This window comes from Phocoena phocoena, chromosome 2, assembly GCF_963924675.1.
Source record: "Phocoena phocoena chromosome 2, mPhoPho1.1, whole genome shotgun sequence".
Classification (NCBI taxonomy): Eukaryota; Metazoa; Chordata; class Mammalia; order Artiodactyla; family Phocoenidae; genus Phocoena; species Phocoena phocoena.
The window spans coordinates 26,742,138-26,758,122 of record NC_089220.1 but is presented as its reverse complement, the minus strand read 5'-3'; the positions used below and the strand labels follow the sequence as shown (position 1 = coordinate 26,758,122).

At 44.0% G+C, this 15,985-nt stretch overlaps 2 protein-coding genes across 2 annotated transcripts in view; one reads left to right on the top strand and one right to left on the bottom strand.

Moving 5' to 3' along the window:
• Window positions 1-1,956: 1,956 nt before the first annotated feature.
• Window positions 1,957-7,287, bottom strand: ERG28 (ergosterol biosynthesis 28 homolog). Its single transcript, XM_065872618.1, has 4 exons — window positions 7,155-7,287; window positions 4,776-4,866; window positions 2,160-2,278; window positions 1,957-2,036 (listed from the first exon to the last, which is right to left on the bottom strand). Exons 1-4 carry the CDS (start codon window positions 7,285-7,287, stop codon window positions 1,957-1,959), a joined length of 423 nt encoding a protein of 140 aa, XP_065728690.1.
• A 4,385-nt stretch (window positions 7,288-11,672) lies between these two features.
• TTLL5 (tubulin tyrosine ligase like 5) overlaps window positions 11,673-15,985 on the top strand; it is a 253,665-nt gene continuing 249,352 nt past the window's right edge. Inside the window, exon 1 of the mRNA XM_065871649.1 lies at window positions 11,673-11,746. Within this exon, the coding sequence (XP_065727721.1) occupies window positions 11,673-11,746 (74 nt within the window). The remainder of the gene's footprint in view (window positions 11,747-15,985) is intronic.

Sequence of the window (15,985 nt, the reverse complement as noted above, 5' to 3'; positions counted from 1 at the left end):
TTAGATCTTTCGGGATCTTGTCTTTATTTATCTGGAATCAGGTTTCTGTGGTGCATGCCTAGAGGATCCACATACTCTTATGCTTTCATCCATTCCTTTCTTAGGTGGGCTCCCTGTGGACCTCCATTCATGTTAACGTTCTGTAAGATCATTCCTTTTCTTACTGCCTCCTACAATAGCTGGTAAAGGAAAGATGGTTCGTACACTGAGCCATTTTTCCAGGTGGGGACGTGAGGCCTGGAATCATAACAACCACTTTTGGCACCATAATCATCATAAAGGAAGCCAGCCTGTGGATGAAGCCAATGTAGGAGGGTAGAGCCAAAACAATCCCAGAGAAATAGAGCTCAGTCCTGATCAAGCCATTCCTGAAGCCTGTAATCCTTTCAGTTTTGTGAGCCAATGTTACCTTTATTAGTTAGCTAGGTTAGGGAAGATTTTCACCTAAAGAGCCTTAACTGAGAATTCCCAACTGAAGTATCAACTTCAAGCTTCCTGTCAGGTGCTCACAAGCCCCCTGCCTCCCTTCCATCTCCTATCTTCCACTCCCTAACCTCACCATTCTGTAGTTACAGTGATTGTAGTCCTTCAACAAGACTAGCTGCTGCTCCCTCTGCCCTAAATGCGCACCTCACATCTTAAGACATATGATCCCTGCGATTCAAGTCTCAACTCAGATCCCAACTCCTCAGGGAGGCTTTTCCCGATGATCTAAGTTGTGCACCTCCCTCCCCTTCCTGATCACAGTACCTTGTTTTCTAGAGTTCTTATCACTGTCTGGAGTTGTTCTTTCAGGTATGGGCTTGTTGATAGTCTGTCTCCTTGACTACAGGGACATTGCCTGGGTCAGTCATCTGTCTTTCCCAGGTGTCCGGCATGCAGTAAGTGCTCAGTAAACACTTGGTTGTGTTTAGATGGCAGCAGTCTGCTCCAGTGCCTTGTCCTTGGGCCCCAGTGTTCTTCTTTTCATGGTCATACGGCTGTTTCTTCTATGCTGCCTGGTTCTGCTTTCTCAAGAATCTGTTTCTTCCTTGGGAAGAAAACAAGAGAGGGTCCTGACTGTTCAGCTGTGAACTCAGAATCTTTAAGGTGGGGGTGGAGAGGAGGAAGATTTGACTTCACAAGAAATGAGCAAGGGACAAAAGGCAGCCAGGTTTGCCTGAGTCTTGAGTTGTCCTACTCATGGTATATTTGATCAGCAGAAAGCTGTGATTCTCCTCTGCTAGGCCTCAGACGAGGGGCAGGAGTGCTCTGGGCTTAGGGGAGGCCAAAGTACGAGGACTGATCAGAGCAGAAGGTTTTTCTATTTATTACAAATCTCATTACACAAATACAGCTGACCGGAAGGTCTAAAAACAGCCCAGACTCTTCCAACCCTGATCCACCTGTAGGCACAAGGGTAAGGAGCCATGCTCACTTGCAGGGGAGCCCCTCTTCTTAGAAGAGCTGCCTGTCCCTTGGATGGTTCAGAGTCCTGGGTCCAGCAGCAGAGAGGAGCCCAACTTGGGTTGACACCCCCTCGAAGCAGCCCTTGGTGGCAGCTGCTGTGGGTGCGGCAGCAGCTTTAAGTTTCACAGTTCACGTGTTCCCACCATACAAGTCAAATCGTCGGGTGAAAATAAAAGGAAGAAAGCAGAAGGCTGGAAAAGGGGTCCTGGAAGAGGCTGCGGGTGGGGGAAGGGCACACAGTGGGCTTCGGATGTGCCGGCGATTCCTTGATTTGGATGGAGGTACAGAGTATTCATTTTCAAATGATTCTTTAAATGGTACATACATTTAAATGGCACCGACTTGCCGTAGGCATATTTAAATATCTTAAAACGTTTTAAATTAAAGAAAAAAAAGGAAAGGACTAGAAGTGGAAGATGGAGCAGAAAAGAAATTTAAGAGCAAAGAGGGTGAAGGAAGAGGCTGGCAAAGGTGGAAGATGAAGTCTCGGACGTGGTGATGTTGGCCTCAGTTTCTCTTCTTCTGTCTGGATCCTGGTTCTGCTTCTAGGTACCGGAGCCCCACTAGCATTCCCAGGATTGAGAAACCTTAATACAGAGACAAGATTAGTGGCTGACATAAGCACGGCACTTTCTTATACTGCTTGTATGAGGCTCGTCCCTAGGGCTGGGACAGCTCCTGCAGGAGTTCTAGGGTCACTGGATGCTTACTTGCCACCATGAGGGGTGCCAGGACGCCAATGGTGGGAGCTGCGGTCCCATATACAAACAACTCGGAGAGGAAGTGCCCCAGGGCGAGGAGGAAGGTCCAGAGCGTGATGTGGTAGAGCCTACAGCGGAGCAGACAGAGATGGGACTGAAGGTACAGCTTGTTCAGTGCAGAGGAAAAGCAGTGATCAGACTTGAAACACACAAATCAAAACCCAGGAAATGACTATGGCTAAAGAAAAAGGAGACTTGGTCCTGGGAAAGACCTGGCTGCTTGATCACATCAATTTATTCACATCTAGGGCAAAATTGAAGATTTCAACTGCTAAACTGAGAGGGGAATGGTCCAGGCAACCAGAGGGCCTCCGCAAGTCTTACTTAGCAAGGTGGTGAAGCCAGCAATAGCAAAGCAGAGTGCAGTATGGCAATCCTAGGCACTGTAGACAATTCTGGACCAATCATGCTTACGTATTCTACTTACTCAAATTGGCTTGACTCTAGTCCAAGCCAGCCTGGCAGATGTTTGGCCAGGGGCTGGTCAGTGCTCATATGATGGATGCCATAGAATGAAGGGCATGTGTGGGGAAAGGGTAGCAAGGACCTTTCTGGGGCCTTTAGATGCTCTCGCAACGTGGGGTGGATATTTTGCATCTTAACCTGCAAGATGGTCAGATGGAGGACACGGTGACAACCTCATGGGAAGAGAACTTGTTCCTCGGCTTTGACAAGGAGGTGGAGAAGAGAGAGGTTACAGGATGACCGACCACTTAGATTGCTGGTACCTTTTTTTAAACTATGAAATTTAAAAAATTAAGAAATACTTCAAATATACAAAAAACATCTGAATATTTTGACATTTTTGCTTCAGATACTTTTTTTCTAAGAAATAAAATATTCGGATTTCAGTTAAAGCCTCCTGTGTATCCTTTTCCCACCCTGATCCCATTCTTCTGCCTCCTTTTCCCCAGAAGGAATATCTTAAGTTTGATTTTTATCATTCCTGTGCATGTTTTTATACACTTAGTAAATACGTATGTATGGGAGTTGTCTTTTTTTTTAAGTGAAAGCAGGTTTATTTAGAGATATACACATTAAATAGGCAGAATTTCTGAGAACAGACTGTCTCAGAAAGTGAGAGCAGCTGGGAGTTGATTTTGAGTTTCCAGTTAGGGAGGGAATAGAATCAGAGTGCATATCAGAAGGCCTTGGACCAAAGTCCCAGGCTTTCAAAAAACGCTGGAAACAGAAGTCAGCATTTGCAGCTGTCCTGTGTTGAGTGAAGGGGACAGGAAAGGGTAAAGAGGTAAAGGTAAGTCTCAGCTGTCTCTCCTCATCCCCAAAGCACAGCGAGCAAAAGACATGCCCCTTACACTTGACAGCAATTCTTCATCATGGTAAAGGCCTTTAAAATGATTATTCAGCCCTTACTTCCCCCCAGTCACCCTGAGAGGCAGAACAGATATACCAGTCTCATTTTATACATGAAGTGACCGAGATGCAGAGAAGGTCTATAATGAACTTGCTGCTACAAAGCTAGTTACCAATAGAACTGAAACCAGAGCCTATTTTCTTGTTTTCCTTCTCGGGCCCCAGGCTGTTTCCACTAAACTACACTGCTTCCAAAAATACGTGTCAATCTAGACCAAGTAAACCAGTTTCAGGTTCAAAAATATGAAAAAATAAAGCTGGAGAGATCGCAGTGCTAATAGCCCTGCTTCAAATCCCACTTGAGTCAGTCTTCCTCAATTTAAATTAGTTGGGTCTCTTATATGTAGATCTACAGAATCAGCAATGAAAATCACTGCTTCCCAGGGCTACAAAGAGGAGACTTAATCAAGGCCATGTGGATGGAAGCATCTGGCATAATAAGAGGGGCTCAATAAATATCATTATCTCCTCTCTTGCCCAGATGCTGAGAGTCTCGGTAAGACAAAAATATTTTAGTATGAAGCTGGTGTTCTGGTGGCCTCACCTGGGGACCTGAGCAAACTTTCCACCTTGACTGTGGTGATGACTGCTGTTGGGAAGAAAGCTCGAGCCCCCTCCAGTGGCCGGCACGGGTTACAACATTATCTAGACCAGAGGCTGTGATTGCTTGCAACTGTTCCACATTAGTCCATGTGAGTCCCCTGAAGAGGCAGAATACAGAGGAGTCCTGGGTTCTCTGTCACCCCCACCTCCTGACTCTGTATAAAGCATACAACCATTTAACTTGTGGGCTCATTTTTATCATGGATCGTGATTTCTGTTCATTCCTGCTTCTCAAGGAGGAATGTTAAGAATAAGGTATGTCATGGCCTCTCTAAAAAGAGCACACTGCCTCTTTAGTAGAAGAAAGGCTGACTCTTTAGTAAAGAAGTAGAGGGGTATGACGCAGGCTACTGGATCATGACATAACCAGTTTGCTATGTCAGTTTCAAAGAATTTTCAGACTTTAAAGACCTTCAGACCTATTATGTTTTTTAGGCCTGGAAGGAATGGAACCTATTAACCTTTTATTATCCACATCCAAGGCTAATGTATCAAAATTAACGGGTCTCCAAGAGAGGACCACAGCGTGTATGCTTAGCACCTGATTTCCAACAGAAGGCAGCTAACGCTCTTCCCTTTCTTACGTACATCTTGTTGTGAATGTCGATGGCGCAGAGGCAGCGAATCACTGATGAGAGTAGCGTCCAGATTCCAAAGGTCCGAGCTTGGAGGCCATTCACTGTGCAGTAGAAAAAAGCAAGAGTGTTGAGAAGGGAGGGTCAGGGTTCCCTCCAAACTCTTCCTACTTCACTGAAGGAGGCAGGGAGCTTAGGCCTGAACTCCCCTTGGCTGGGCACAGAGGAGGCTCTGGTGCTGCACATGGGAACTAGAAGGAATGGAAAGAATTCCAGAATGAGAACTGGCTCAGCTCCTCTTCAAACGCCTCCAGTTGGGTGGGCGAGTTCCAAGAGTAGGAGCCCAACAGACAGCCCACTTAGGCAGTAACTCCTGGTTGCAGTAGTTTACGGCTCTGCCCTGGAAGCCGCTCTGGTGTTGGCGAAGCCCAGTGAGCCTGGATCCGGACAGGTTTGGGGGAACGTGGTGGAGAGTGGTTCTGTCAATACAAGATGCCTAGGAGGTCAGCAGACTTTCAAGGCTGATACAGGAGATAACTCAGAAATACTGGGCTCCATCTAGATGCCCACACTTGGTCTTTAAGAGACCCAAGTCCCTGGGTCTGCTGAATCTTATGTGAACGAAGCCCTAACCAGGCTGGTTTCCTGTGCATGTGGGAAGGGAACAAAGCACTGTTTCTTTGGCGTTTGCTGGGGCCACTCTGCTTTTGCTAGCTTCATTCTGGCACTGCTGTATTGTCCTGAGTATGGACCACAGTCCATCATAACAGTGCTTCTTGACCCTGGACATTTATTAGAACCAATTGAAGACATTTTATAAAACTACCAAGACCTGGGTACCAGAACAGTTAAATCATACACTCTGGAGGTGGGCCCAGGGCCCACCTGGTATTTTCTAAAACCTCCCTGGCCTTGGTGATATTAATGTACTGGCATTGATCTAAGGCATCCAGTAGTGGGGAGGGGGAATACCAAAACGGTGAAAGCAGATACTTTCTTTGCTGGTCTACTGAGCAAGAGAAATTTTAAAGGACAACATTGACAACTGAAAGGTCTTTCAGGATTTTGCTTTAAGGATTTTTCAGCCTTTGGGAAACCAGACGGCAATACCAAATTCACAACCTTGAAGACCTTTAGATGGTAGTAAGGTGAGAAAAAATTCCATATACCAAACAAATATCTAACGGTTAGCCCTGGAGGGCAACATTCTTTATAAAGCATTTTGATAGCTCTTCTGATTAAAAGGCAGGAAATTTCTCTAGTGAGTGAGATATAGAAGTGGAATATCTCACCAATCCTAACTAAATTAGGCATCAGGTGAAATTCTACGGGATGCTCCGGGGTCCTGCTATGATCAGAAAAGTACCAGGACAGCCCCCATGTCATGAGGGAGGAGGCATTTTCTACCCCTGGGCTTCTCTGTGTCAACTTTAAATTCAAAGGGCTAGACCAGACAACCTTTAAACCCTGTGAATCTATACAGGGTTCCTGGAGCATCTGAGAACTGCACTGGTGCATGAAAAGTGGAACTATCCTGCCCGCTTTTCCAGGTTCTTTACACCCATTGTATTTGAGCCTTGTTCAAAGTGAGCCTTAGCCTACTTAGTTCCATTTTATACTCAGATATTAGAGAAAAATGAGTTAGGTCAGAGCCTGAATCTGGGTTAGCTATAAATGTGACACAGAATTGTCAGCTACTGTGAAATGGTGCCGCAGCTCAAGCCTCCCCACACATCAGTGCAACAAAGTGCAAGCTTAAGTGTGCAGACACTCTCAGCAGAGAGGCTCAGGACACTGGGAGAGGCCACCATGCGCCCGCGGAAGTTCAATTTGGGAGACCAACTTGGAGGGATTTGGGATATCTTCTCAGGTGTATGTCACGGTTTGAGAAGAACTTGGATTAGTAATTCTCCATCTGCAACGTAGGGTATAAACCATGTGCGCCATCTGATTTATGAAAGGGGGCTGAGCTAATATGAAAAGCTCTTTATGGTTTTCTAGTTGGGCACCACAGAATCACCAAGGAACTGTTTCCTCACTTGCCCTTGTAATGCTTTTTGTACAGACTAGCTGCCTAGGGCAGTGTAAAATGAATGAAAAGGTATTCAGAGAAGCTTGGGGGAAAAAAGGACCAAGTGTTATCCACCACGTCTCTTACTCTATTGGCTGCCTAAGGCTAGATTAGGCAGCATCAGATACACCTGGGAAGTCTTTAAAAGACTCCTGGGCCCCACCCAGGGGGTGAAAGGTTCAGTAAGTAGGTCTGGAGAGGGAAATGGCCACCTGTGCTTTGTTTGATTTTAGTTTTTCTAGGTTATTCTAATGTATAGCCAGACGTGGGAACCACAATTTAAGCCACTCCCACAAAGGATGCAGGTCTTTGCTTTCTTACCGAGGTCTGGCTTGCCAGTGTAGAGCTTTTCATAGAGAAAGGTGTGGTCTCGGAAGCTCTGTAGCGTGTTCCCCATGGCGATGATGGACACCATAACCAGCCAGCTTCGTAACACATTCAGGAACCGGCTCATGGCTCCCCTCAAATCTGAGAGGGCTTTTTGCTTTGGAAACAAAGGCAAAGGGCACGAGACAACAGATGGTTAGTGTACTTCAACCATAAGCTCACTCTCCTCTGTAGTTAACCTGTGTCCCACCCATGAGGCTGTACTAAGCTTACTTGATCAATCATTTCATAAACTTCTCTCCAAGTACCTGAGGCTCATCCACTCCCAGTTACCCTTCACAGGGTTGGCACACTGCCTTTGAATATCTACCTTAAATCAAAGTGTGCCGACCTTTACCCAGAGTGAAAAACGCTAAATAATGCAGTGGGCAAAAATGACAAAACCAGTGGAAAAAATGGAGAGAAGGAAGGGAACAGGAGAAAGGGAGGTGTACAAATATCACTATAAAGAAGTAAAATGGACTTCGGTGTAAGACTTACGGAAATTGGTCTCAATATTTAGTCATACTAATAGTGGTGAGTCAACAGTATACTTTGCAATAAGTAGCACGGTGCTTATTTTTGTCTAAGGAATTTCTCCAAAAATATTAGCCTAAATCAGAACTCTCTTCTCTTGGCTGGAATCAGTCCCCTGGGATCTTTACTTCTAGCCTGGCGTTTCATGTCATTCCTTTGTAATCCAAGTGGCTCAAAGGTGACTATAAATCTACTAACAGATACCTGCCTGGCTACTGGTGACAGATCCTTCCAAGCACAGAAAAGCCTTGTACATTTGAGTGGAATCTATGGTGTGAGGGCAATATTTACATCCTTAAGTTTTCTCTACTGTGGTTCTCAGGTACACCATCCTCCATGAACTAGGAGAACAATCTAAAAATAAATAAATTGTGGTGACTTGAGAACTAGTAAGAAAATTATATGGAGAAGGAAACAGCAATGTTGGTGTTGGGTTAGCTAGTACAATAGCTAACAGTTATTGAGCACCTGTATATGCCATGCACTGTGCCAAGAACCTATCATATATTATCTCATTTAATCCTTAAGGTGGATAGACACTTAATATTTCCATTTTACAGATAAGGGTTGGCACAGAGAGGTTAAGTGACTTGCTTGAGGTTACACAGTAATAGATGGCAGAGCTGAGATACGAAGCATGGTCTGTTGGTCTATATGTTGCAAGACTGTCTCACTGTTTGAGAATATTTTGATGAAGTTTCCATTTTTGAGGAAGACAAGCATACCACAGCCACTTCTGTCTTCAACTTGTATAGAAAATACCATCAGGTCATGTACTTTTTGTTTAAAAAACAAAACCTTAGATCAACCCTTGCTGAGCACTCAGCTTGGTTTAAGTAAAAACCATGTAGATAAAAAAAATCTTATCATGGAATTGCTTCTTGCCATCTTCGTTATGTTTTCTTGGCCCATGGTTTATCTGTTGTCAGGTTAATTTCTTGGGCCTGAAGTGGCGATAAATTATCAGGCTTCCTTTGTCACTTCGGCAGTAGATGTTTCGTTATGTTCCTACACTACCCAGCTGAAACAGATATTAAAGTAAGCAATGGCTCAAGACAGTGTGAAGCACCAAAAAACAGAGTCCTAGACGAGGAAGGGTCAATGGGTGAATCGCTCAGTGAAAATGGGTCACAAAAGTGGACTCTGTCCAAGTCCAGAGAGAATGGGGTTCTACTGGAATCACAAGCAGTTACAGCATGGGCCAAGATGTGCACACTCCCCTCCCCTGCCATCCTCCTTGTTTTCTCACCCTCCTTCAGCAGGAGACTCAGGCTCTCTCAGGGTCAGAAAAGCCGCATGGATGGCCTCCCTCTCTGACAGAACATATGCCTGTTTCACAGAAGCTCTCAGAAACCCCAGCAGATAGCTGATGAACAGAGCCTGAGCACTCTTCCGAACTGCTCTGCCAATCCCTCAGCACAATTTCCCTAAAGCTTTGGAGGGCCCCCTAGAGCATCCAACACCCATTCTCAAATTTTGCCCTGGCCCAGGCCAGCAAAGGTGTGGTGTTTAGTAGAGTTGGCAGTGAGAGGTTCCTTTCTTGGCCCTACCATTTAGTAGCTGTGTGACCGTGGGCAAGTAATTTACACTTTACAGCCTAGGTTTCCTTACCTGCAAAATGGAGATTAAAAATACCTATCTCAAGGGTTATTATAAGAATTACATGAGAAAGTAAAGGTTCCTCGCACCGTGCTAGGCTCAGAGTGGCCGCTCATTCGTTCATCCATTCACTAGTTCCGAACCTATCAAGCCTTCTTCATCTTCCCAGCTCCCTCTTCTCTTGGTCTCTGGAACCTCTTTTCCCCCACAAGGTGGCCTCCCTGGTATCTTCCTTCTATCCCACATCCATTTTTCCAGACTGTCCGGATCCTCTCCATCAGATGCCACACAGACACCTACCTCTTCTCCCCCACATTCACCTTACCTAGCGATTGGACTCCCAAGAACAGCAGCAGCAGCAAGAGCAAGAAGCTTCCTCAGCACAGTTCCAGCCCTGAATCCACCTGAACCACTTGTCCCCGCCCCCACTCTCAGCCCGTCTCCAGGATTGGGTCGTTTCCATCAGTCCTCGCTCTGATTGGCTGTTCTGGTTCTGCTCGAGCAGGAGATGGGGCGTGAACCCCTTCACTGCCAATCAGCAGTTGCCGCTGCCCAAGCCACACCCCCGGTACGCCGCTCTTGCAGTGACCCCTCGTGTTGAGCGTGGCGGAAGAACTCCAGGTTCGGAGCCAATCTTTTTGCGGCGGAGGTAAAAAGAGCGGAAAAAAGAAGTCAAGACTTCTGCGGAAAGCAGGGCCCTGCGCCTGCGCCGCGCGGTGGTGACGACAATTGTCCGCGCCCGAAGCCGAGCGTTTTCCGCGCCGGGTGGCGGGCGCCTGCGCAGTGGCTCCGAGCGGGCGGTTGCTTGTTGGTTGTTGTAGTAACGGGGGAAGCAGCGGTCGGCGGCCGCCTTGAGCCGGGCTGGGGAAGGAGGAGGGAGGTAGGCGCAGAGCGCTGTCCCCACCTGCCCGGCCCGAGCCATGGGCAGATGAAACAGGTAAACGCCTGCGCCAGCGCACTCCTCTACCCGACGGAGGTGCGCTCCCAAGTCTGGGCGGGCGCCATCCGCTGCACTTCTCTCTCAGAGTCCGGGAGCAGCTGCTGGCTTCCGGGCGCGCTGGGCTGAATCTCTGCGGCGGAGTCTCCCGCGTCCTTACTGTAGGGAACATCTGAGGACCTACCTGGATTGGAGTGAGCCGGGGGTGGGACTGAGGGCCCGATCCCTTTAGGGCGAGGACGCTCCTTGGGCGAGTGCCCTTAATCTTCTTCCGATCGCCCTGTCTCTCCCTGCTCTGCTGGCAGCCTAGGACAGGTTGGCATCCCTTCCTCGCTTGGAGGTTTTGTTTGTTTTGTATTAATTTAAGGGACTTGCAACATTTTGGGAAATACTGAGAGGTCCCGTTGGGGATACTCGGAAGAACGCCTTTGAGATTGTTAGATATTGCCCATTTCGCTGAATATGTGTAAGGATCGTTATCGGAATTGGCATTTTTTGCCCTGTTTACGTTCTTATCACATATATTAATGCATGGAAAATTAGGTTTGGAAAGATTGACAGTAAATGGTTATCTTTGAGTAATGGGATTATGGTCATTAAAACATTTTCATTTTCTTTACCTGTAATTTCTATTCCATCCAAAAAGACACGCAATGAACATGTACCTTTTGTCTATTAAAAATATTTTAAGTTAGAAATATGCTAATTTTAATGTCTATTTGATATTTGGATCATAGTTTGTGATTTTTAGTAAGGGCGAATAATTTTTGAGAGTGTGGAAGGACAGTTGTTTTTTTTTTCCCAGCTATTTATGACCTTGATTCAGCAGAATATATTCATTTTTTCGTTTAGTGGTTGAATTTGTTTTAGCGGAAACATGAGAGTATTTTACCTGTGCTTGGCATAGTATCTAAAGAAATGTTTGCAAGGATCTTAATACTTGCGTTTTTATTTTTAACTCACGTCAGGATTTTCTAGCAAGGAATCTATGTTTTAGGCAATCAGCCACCTACCTCAGACTTCCTTAAGTAAGTGTATCCTTTTGCTGCATGTTAGATTTAGTATGTAAAAGAAAAACGAGAAACTGAAACTTCACAGCAGCTCTTCAAATACAGAGGACAGACAGTATGTTTGAAAAAAAAATCTTGATTTTTGTGGCATTTGTGAAGCACTGTGAGAGAAGGTAAGTCTCTAGGTTTGACACTATTTAGGTAAATAATCCATTTTCATTACTTGGAAGATCATCGGCAGTAATGAACAAAAAGACAACTGCATTGTGTTTCAGGTCATTTGGCTTTCTTGCAGGAATCTGTGCCACCCAAATTGTATGATCCAGTGAATCTGCAAGGAAAGGTCTCTGAGGCCTCCGTCTGCTGACTGCATGACAAACTCTAAAGGAAATGCCAGTCGTGATGGCCCGGGACCTGGAGGAAACAGCAGCATCCTCAGAGGATGAGGAGGCGGTAAGCCAAGAGTAAGTAATAGCAAGCCTGCTTTTGACCCTTTGCGTTCAGGATGGAAAATAGTTCTCTTTTACTCAAATCCTCTTTTACCCAATATCCTTCCTTTGGTGTTGTCTGACTCTGGTTTTAGTTTTCATACATGGTCTAATTCAAGATCTTATTATTGGGTGACCATCAGCTATCTGAAATGAGATAAGGCTCTGTTTCTGGGTTCATGAGTGAACATCGGCTCTAGATGTTGCAGGTAGTAGCTCTTAGTCAACTCTTGATAAGAGCTCCTAACATAGGAGATTTTGAAATTTTTAGATATTGAAGAAAAGTAGGTCTCTCAATTCTGTGACATTGGGTATTTTCTCAGGAGCCTTTAGGATGATAGAATGATGATAATAAGAAGTTATTTGAGGGCTTCCCTAGTGGTGTAACGATTAAGAATCCACCTGCCAAGGCAGGGGACATGGGTTCGAGCCCTGGTCCGGGAAGATCCCACATGCTGCGGAGTGGCTAAGCCCATGCGCCACAACTACTGAGCCTGTGCTCTGGAGCCCGCAAGCCACAACTACTGAGCCCACGTGCTGCAACTACTGAAGCCCACACGCCTAGAGCCCATGCTCCACAACAAGAGAAGCCACCGCATAAGAAGCCCACGCACCGCAACAAAGAGTAGCCCCCGCTCGCCGCGGAAGCCTGCACGCAGCAATGAAGACCCAACACAGGCAAAAATAAATAAATTAATTAATTAAAAAAAAAAAAGAAGTTATTTGAGTAAGTGTGGAGCAGGACATTAGAATTCTGTAGACTGTGCTGAGTCTGTTGAGACACATGGCTTTCCTGAGTTCTTTTAGATAAGAGTCAAGTTTCTTCATTGCTGGATTCTCATAGTAATATAAATGAATGATAGTGATAAGTGTAGCTGCTATAGGTGATGGTAAGAGCTTTAACTGCTGTATCTCATTTAATCTAAAGATGTTATTATTCCCACTTTATTAAGTTCAGCCCCACAAATATCAAAGAACTTCCTCAGGGATGCACAGAGAGTGATAAATTGAGATTCAGACCTAGCTTTCCAGGATTTTGAAGCACTTAGATGTTTTGCCTCCTTTAACATTAATTATTACTTGCACAGAGAATAAAGAGAGAATCTGGCTTAAAGGTAACATTAATTTTTAAGATTCTCTGTATAAGTCCACTAGGATTCATGTGCTATGTAACCTGAAAAGTGGGGATGATATCTCCCAGGACGTTTTTTTTCTCTCTTTTTACAATTTATTTATTTAATTTATTTATTTTTGGCTGTGTTGGGTCTTCATTGCTGCACGTGGGCTTTCTCTAGTTGCGGCGAGCTGGGGGCTACCCTTCATTGCAATGCGCGGCTTCTTTCTGTAGTGGCTTCTCTTGTTGTGGAGCATGGGCTCTAGGCGCACAGGCTTCAGTATTTGTAGCACGCAGGCTCAGTAGTTGTGGCTCGCGGGCTCTAGAGCACAACCTCAGTAGTTGTGGCTCACGGGCTTAGTTGCTCCGCGGCATGTGGGATCTTCCTGGAACAGGGATCGAGCCCATGTCCCCCGCATTGGCAGGCAGATTCTTAACCACTGTGCCACCAGGGAAGCCCCTCGCAGGCTGTTTTTGGGGGTATAGTTAGGATCAAATAGAATAATGTGTATGAAATTACTTTTAAATGATAAAGTGCCATACACATGTTAAGGCATTATTTTTATTGGATTTTATATTGAATTTAAAGTGTATTTCTTATTATAAAGTAGAAGATTACATTATTTAATGTAATTTGAAAAAAAATTATTGAAGCATTAGTAAAGCTTTGGGGAAAGGCTTCTCATCACTTAGATCATAAAAAATAATACAGATTTGATATTATATTTGGGTCATTCTCATTCAGGATAATTAAATGGATAATTCTCTCTTGTCACTTTGCCTTCTTGTGACTTTTTGTTTTCTGTGTGCTGCCTCTTACCCACTTCACAAAAATTTTAACTTCTGCTTCAAACATCAGTCTTTCTGATTCAAGATCTTTTACTTCATGACTGTCTCTTTTATTAGTGGTCTTATAGGTTGGGCCCAACAAGTATTAGGTTGAACTGTATGAAATTGCTATTTTGGTAGGTCAAAAACAGTCAAATATTGAGAATTGTAGGTGGTTCAACCTAATATTTTAGTAAGCACTCAATAAATGCTGGCTGACTGACTAACTTATTGAGTAAATAAATGGAGGCTTCATGCTTCAGATCACCTTAGGTCTTTTAAGTGCTTAAAATACATTTCATTGCAAAGAATACCAATTGCATTGAGGTGCAGTTACCAGGATTTTTTAAAAAACCAAACTTGTGGTATAGTAATATGTACGTTTTTATTAACACATTAAATAACAAGATCATTCATTTAAAACATGAGAAAGTTAGATTTTATTTTCTAAAGACAGCAACATGAAGACTGTTTTTGCTTAGTTTGCATAAGACCATCATACTTGGGTGGTCTTTGATTAACAATTAAAAGTGGGGAATACCAAGAAACATAGATGTCTGGATCACCACTGTGAAATGTCACCATTTGGTAGCTGAATGATTGCTTGAGAGTGGAGAGTTGCCAAATTGTTTTCCATCCTCATCACACCAGATGAGAAGACTGTAATCGCAGGTGATCTAGTGGCAATTTTAATAACTACCATAACTTATAAGCAGTGATAAATGTCAGTGATATTTTGAGATGTCTGCAACAACTGTAATTTGGTATAATAAAATCTGTAATTTCAGATAGAGTCAAAAACACAGGTAGTACTATTATTATTGTGTTTGGTGCCTGTATTCGTAATTGAGAAACATTAAATTTCTAGTAGAAGTTAGTGAAAATACAGGTGTCATTCCACCTTCCCCCCGCCCTCCCCATCCAAATTCACAGACCTATGGCTCCTCTTCCTTTTAAACTCCTACTGTTGAGTTTTGATTGTTAATGTTCCATCAGCTCATGTCTATCAGATACTTGTTTTATACATTAGGAATCTTAAGTGAATCTTGTTCACACCTGGAACAACGTGCTTACATTTTTAAAGTTTTGGAAGTTACAGGGTCTTAAATCATCTAATGATGTTGACTTGATCCAAAGATATATATCCATGGATATCTGCTAGATCTGCTCAGAACCCTAGGCTGTATTAAAGTATCGATGCCGTGCAGTCCTGGACATTAGAGCTAGAAACTGTCCAGGCATCCTTGTTTTGCATGGCATTATTTCAAATAGTAAATGTAAAGGGCCTCTTTTTCTGTATTTTGTTTGGGGTTCCCAAATATAAATTTATATAGAGATGTGGAAACGTTAATTTGATGTAAGGTTTCTTTAGTCACTAAAAAAAAAATTTAATTCTTATTGTAAAAGCTGGCTTTAGATCAGTTACAAAGATCATCAACAAATGATTATGTAGTGAGTGTTACAGTTCAGTGAAAGAATACATCACTGTGGGCTGGAGGAGCTAAGGAAGGCTCCAAGGAGGTGGTGAGGTGAGCTGGGCTTTAGAGAGTGGGATTAAATGAACAGAGAGAAGTGGGGAAGGCATTTCCAGCAGGGACATTGGTATGAATGAGGCACCGGGGCTTTGAGTTATGTAGGCTGGATCCCAGGAGTGAATAATATCTATTCCACATGAAATTGCTTCTTAAAAACCAAAACGTTCTTAGGCTTTCAGTAAAGTAAACCATAAAAATGGTCTACTTTGGTTATTAGTCATCCAAGTTTTTTGTTCTTTTATGTCTGTAAAAGCATAATTCCTTAAAATGTACCGGTTTCTGGTGTAAATGAAAATTTAAAGTCCCAATTTTCAGCTTCCTAATCATTTTGAATCTTTTTCCTTTAGCACCACCTGGTGGGAGCATGCTTTTAATGACAATGCAACGTCTGCCTTAAGTGTGTTTGGGTCGACCTTACTGAACTAATGATTTGTCTACTACCTCTTTTCTCTTTTCAGAGGTTGTAAGTGAAAAGATTCTGTGTCAGAGATTTGGCTTTCTATAGATAGTACGGTTAAGGGCTTGGCTCTTCTCAGCTGTGTATGTTTATTGTGTTCCTGACTCTTGTCAGGCATTTTTACCTTTTATCTGTAATCCATTGTTTGTAAGTGCAAAGGCACAGTGGTGCCAGTTTGCAGCTAGAGATGGATTGACAAGCAACTTTCGATAGTTTCCAGAGTTTCTGTCTAAGACTTGATAGTTTAGGCTGCCTAATTTTTCCTCTGTCCTCTGACTTAG

Bases quoted from the DNA above. Each gene is read 5' to 3' on its own strand.
- ERG28 (XM_065872618.1), bottom strand. From the start codon at position 7,287: ATGAGCCGGTTCCTGAATGTGTTACGAAGCTGGCTGGTTATGGTGTCC. The intron at 2,279-4,775 runs GTACGTAAGAAA...GCTCCGCTGTAG, and splicing joins ATCGACATTCACAACAAGAT to GCTCTACCACATCACGCTCT. The intron at 2,037-2,159 runs GTAAGCATCCAG...CTCTGTATTAAG, and splicing joins GGCACCCCTCATGGTGGCAA to GTTTCTCAATCCTGGGAATG.